This window comes from Corvus kubaryi, unplaced genomic scaffold, assembly GCF_017639235.1.
Source record: "Corvus kubaryi isolate FWS band 111438036 unplaced genomic scaffold, C.kubaryi_AGA036_p1.0 37367, whole genome shotgun sequence".
Lineage (NCBI taxonomy): Eukaryota > Metazoa > Chordata > Aves > Passeriformes > Corvidae > Corvus > Corvus kubaryi.
This window is the reverse complement of record NW_024581119.1, coordinates 5,220,272-5,223,266: the sequence shown is the minus strand read 5'-3', so window position 1 is coordinate 5,223,266 and position 2,995 is coordinate 5,220,272. Positions and strand designations below refer to the sequence as shown.

Below are 2,995 nucleotides of genomic sequence, written 5' to 3'. Positions count from 1 at the left end.
TTCCTTCCTTCCTTCCTTCCTTCCTTCCTTCCTTCCTTCCTTCCTTCCTTCCTTCCTTCCTTCCTTCCTCCTTGCTTTCATTCATCTGCAGTTCCTGAGATGTGAATTCAGGCCTTTTGGGCCAGCAAACCAAAGAGGATACAACAGGAACTTGTCTCCTCTCCATCCCACAAGCTGTGCAAAGTTTTGGGGATGAGGTACCAGACCTCTGGCAGATCCTCCCGTCCCTCTCCTGCCCCATCCCCAAGGACCCAGCTGCTGCCCCAGCACTGGCAGATGCTCTCCACGCCGGGCAGCAGCGTTCCTGCGGCAGGGAGGCAGCAGGGCAAGGCAGATCCATCGGGAGGCAGGGAAGCGGGATGCTGAGGTCAGCCTTGCAGGCTGACCCCGAACGAGCCGCTTGGCTTGGGCTGCAATTCCCGCTGGGAGGAGAAAGGCGTCACCAAAGCATCACTGACCGTTCAGCCCCTCGGAGCAGCACCTGGAAGGCTCTGCTTGTGCAGGTTTTCCCATGCAGAACCTCCCTCATTAACACACGAAGCGCAGCCCTAGAAATAAAACCGGCATGTCCTGATTAATTATTGGAGGGGGAGGCCAGGGAGGAGGCAGGCAGGGGAGGGAAGCCGAAGTGGCCAGTCAGCATCTGTTGGAAGTGTGAAGATAAATGGAAGGCGAGAGCAGGTCAGTGCATACAAATCACTTCCACCCCCCTGGGAGCACCTCTCAGAGCGCTGTGTCATCACGGGGCAGCCTGAGCGGGTCACTGGCAGGAGGCCCTGAGGTTCACAGTAGCAGGTGCTCAGGGAATTGGCTCCGGCAGCACTCAGGGTGTTCTCCAGCCTGCCATGGACCAGCATTCCACTCTCTCTCCAGCCCCACTGAGGCTCGTGAGTGCCAATGGACCTCCAGCAGGAGCTCCCTGCAGCTCCACTTGTCCTCGGCTGCCTTTGGGGCAGCACTGAAGCAGTGGGGAGCCATGGCAGAGTGACAGGAACGAGCAGAGGGAAGCAGGAGAGCCCTGGAGGACCAGGAGGAGATGCTGCTTGCCTTGACGGGGACAGCTTTCCCAAAACCACCCCCCCCCCCCCGACCCCGTGTGGGAAGCAGCCTCCGCAGCTCCTTCCTCTCTCCGGAGCCCAGCTCCCAATGCCTGCATCTTTCCCAGCCCATCCAGCACAACCAGAGAAGCAGCCCCAAAACAACAAGGCAGAGACTCCACAGGGAAACACTCATCCCTCCAATTTACCTGCCAGTTGTTTGGGGAGGATTATTATATGTTTTTTCCCAGGGTTTTTTTCCCTTCCCCAAAGAGCGGCTGGAGTTTCACACCACCTGACAGCATCTCCCGCCTTTCCCAGCCGCTCCCGAGTGGCAGGTTGCCAGACGGTGCCCCATTAGGTCACGTTTGCTCATTGTTTGGCAAACAGGGCTTAATTCAAGTGCTGAGCTGACAGCTTGTTCTCCAAGACAATTTGCAAGTTGCGGTGTTGCAAATGCCAGCTTGGCTTTTCGAGGAACGTTATTTCAGCTGCCTTAAAGGGGTAAAGTTCTCTTTGACTGGGGAAAAAAAAAAAGGAAGAAAAGGGGCAAAGGGGAGGCAGCAGAAAATGGTTTTGGTGGTTTTGATGTGGAAAGACCAGCAGTGTTGTTGGCAAGCGTTCAGGACAGGGCTGTCATTCCCCATCAGGTAGAGACCCTCCATGTCCCATTCCTCCCATCACTGAGGTCCTTCACAATCCTAAGGAATGAGGTGTATTCCCAGTGAAACAGGAAAATAGAATTTTGGTTTCATTTGGAAAGGTGTCAGTAGGGGTACATGTACACATCTCTTTGATGGCTCCTCTCCAAAACCTGTGGCTGTAGTCCCTACATCCTTGGGGAAGGGGGTGATGCTGAGAACAACTTCATGTCCCTTCTGAAGTCAAAGGCACCCTGGGCATGCTGCCCCCAGCTCTGTGCCAGCCACCCGTGGAGATGGCAAGAGACACAAAGCAGCACCACCACGATGCTCTGTTTTCTTCAACAGGTGGGCGAAAAAAGGCCAGGTTATAAAGGAAGCCTCCGGTGACTTCTACGAAACCATCGTGGACCACACGTTCTTCTTCGAGCCCATCTCCTGCGAGGTCACCAACGCGCTGGGCAGCACAAACATCAGCAGGACCGTGGATGTCTACTGTGAGTACCCTGTTGGCTCGAGTCCGGCTTCCAGGCTCAGCAGAGCTGCTGAAAATCAGCGGGAAGGAGACACAGCTCAGCCTGACTTGCCCAGGGTGGCAGGACTTGCTGGGCTCTCCTGCAGTGCTCCCGCGGTCGCACCCGTGATTTCCTTGCCAGCTCTGGGGTGGTCCCTGGGGAGCTGGCCCCTCTGGAGTTGCAGCAGGCACCTCCCTGAGGCTTTTCTTTATTTGGGGCCCATCAAGATCTACCACTGCTCCCTCTAACCTGTTTGCTTCGAGGCTTTCTGGCTGTCACTGGCAGTAACTCCAGTTTCCTCTGCGCAGTTGGGCCCAGGATGGCGACAGAACCGCAGTCCCTCCTGGTTGACCTGGGCTCGGACGCGGTGTTCAACTGTGCCTGGACTGGGAACCCCTCTCTCACCATCGTCTGGATGAAGCGAGGCTCGGGTGTGGTAAGAGCCGCTGTGGGGCAGGGGGCGGGTCCAGGGCATGGGGTGCTGCAGGACGCTTCCCATGGAGCAGAACCTGTGGGGTCTGGGAGCTCCTGGCTGGATGAATGCTGGCTCCTCGGAATGCAAAGGGATCCTGAGAGTGGGGGAATTTATTTCCATGACAATGGACAGAAGAGTTGAACCAGAGCATCACTTAACACCTCACTGATGGGGAGCAGTTCTGCAATTCGCCTGCATGTGGTTCCTTCTGGGATGGTCCTGTGTAGGTGGTCCTTTCTGGGATGGTCCTGTGTAGGTGGTCCTTTCTGGGATGGTCCTCCCTGGGATGGTCCTCCCTGGGATGGACCTTCATGGGATGGTCCTCCC

The 2,995-nt window shown here is 56.6% G+C and overlaps 1 protein-coding gene across 3 annotated transcripts in view; it reads left to right on the top strand.

Annotated features, from left to right (window-relative positions):
• The window catches only part of KIRREL3 (kirre like nephrin family adhesion molecule 3), a 346,067-nt gene that overhangs the window by 319,335 nt on the left and 23,737 nt on the right, over positions 1-2,995 (top strand). For all 3 annotated transcript variants that reach the window (XM_042034425.1, XM_042034427.1, XM_042034426.1), the window contains 2 exons: positions 2,027-2,175; positions 2,502-2,629. In XM_042034425.1, the coding sequence (XP_041890359.1) occupies positions 2,027-2,175; positions 2,502-2,629 (277 nt within the window). The remainder of the gene's footprint in view (positions 1-2,026; positions 2,176-2,501; positions 2,630-2,995) is intronic.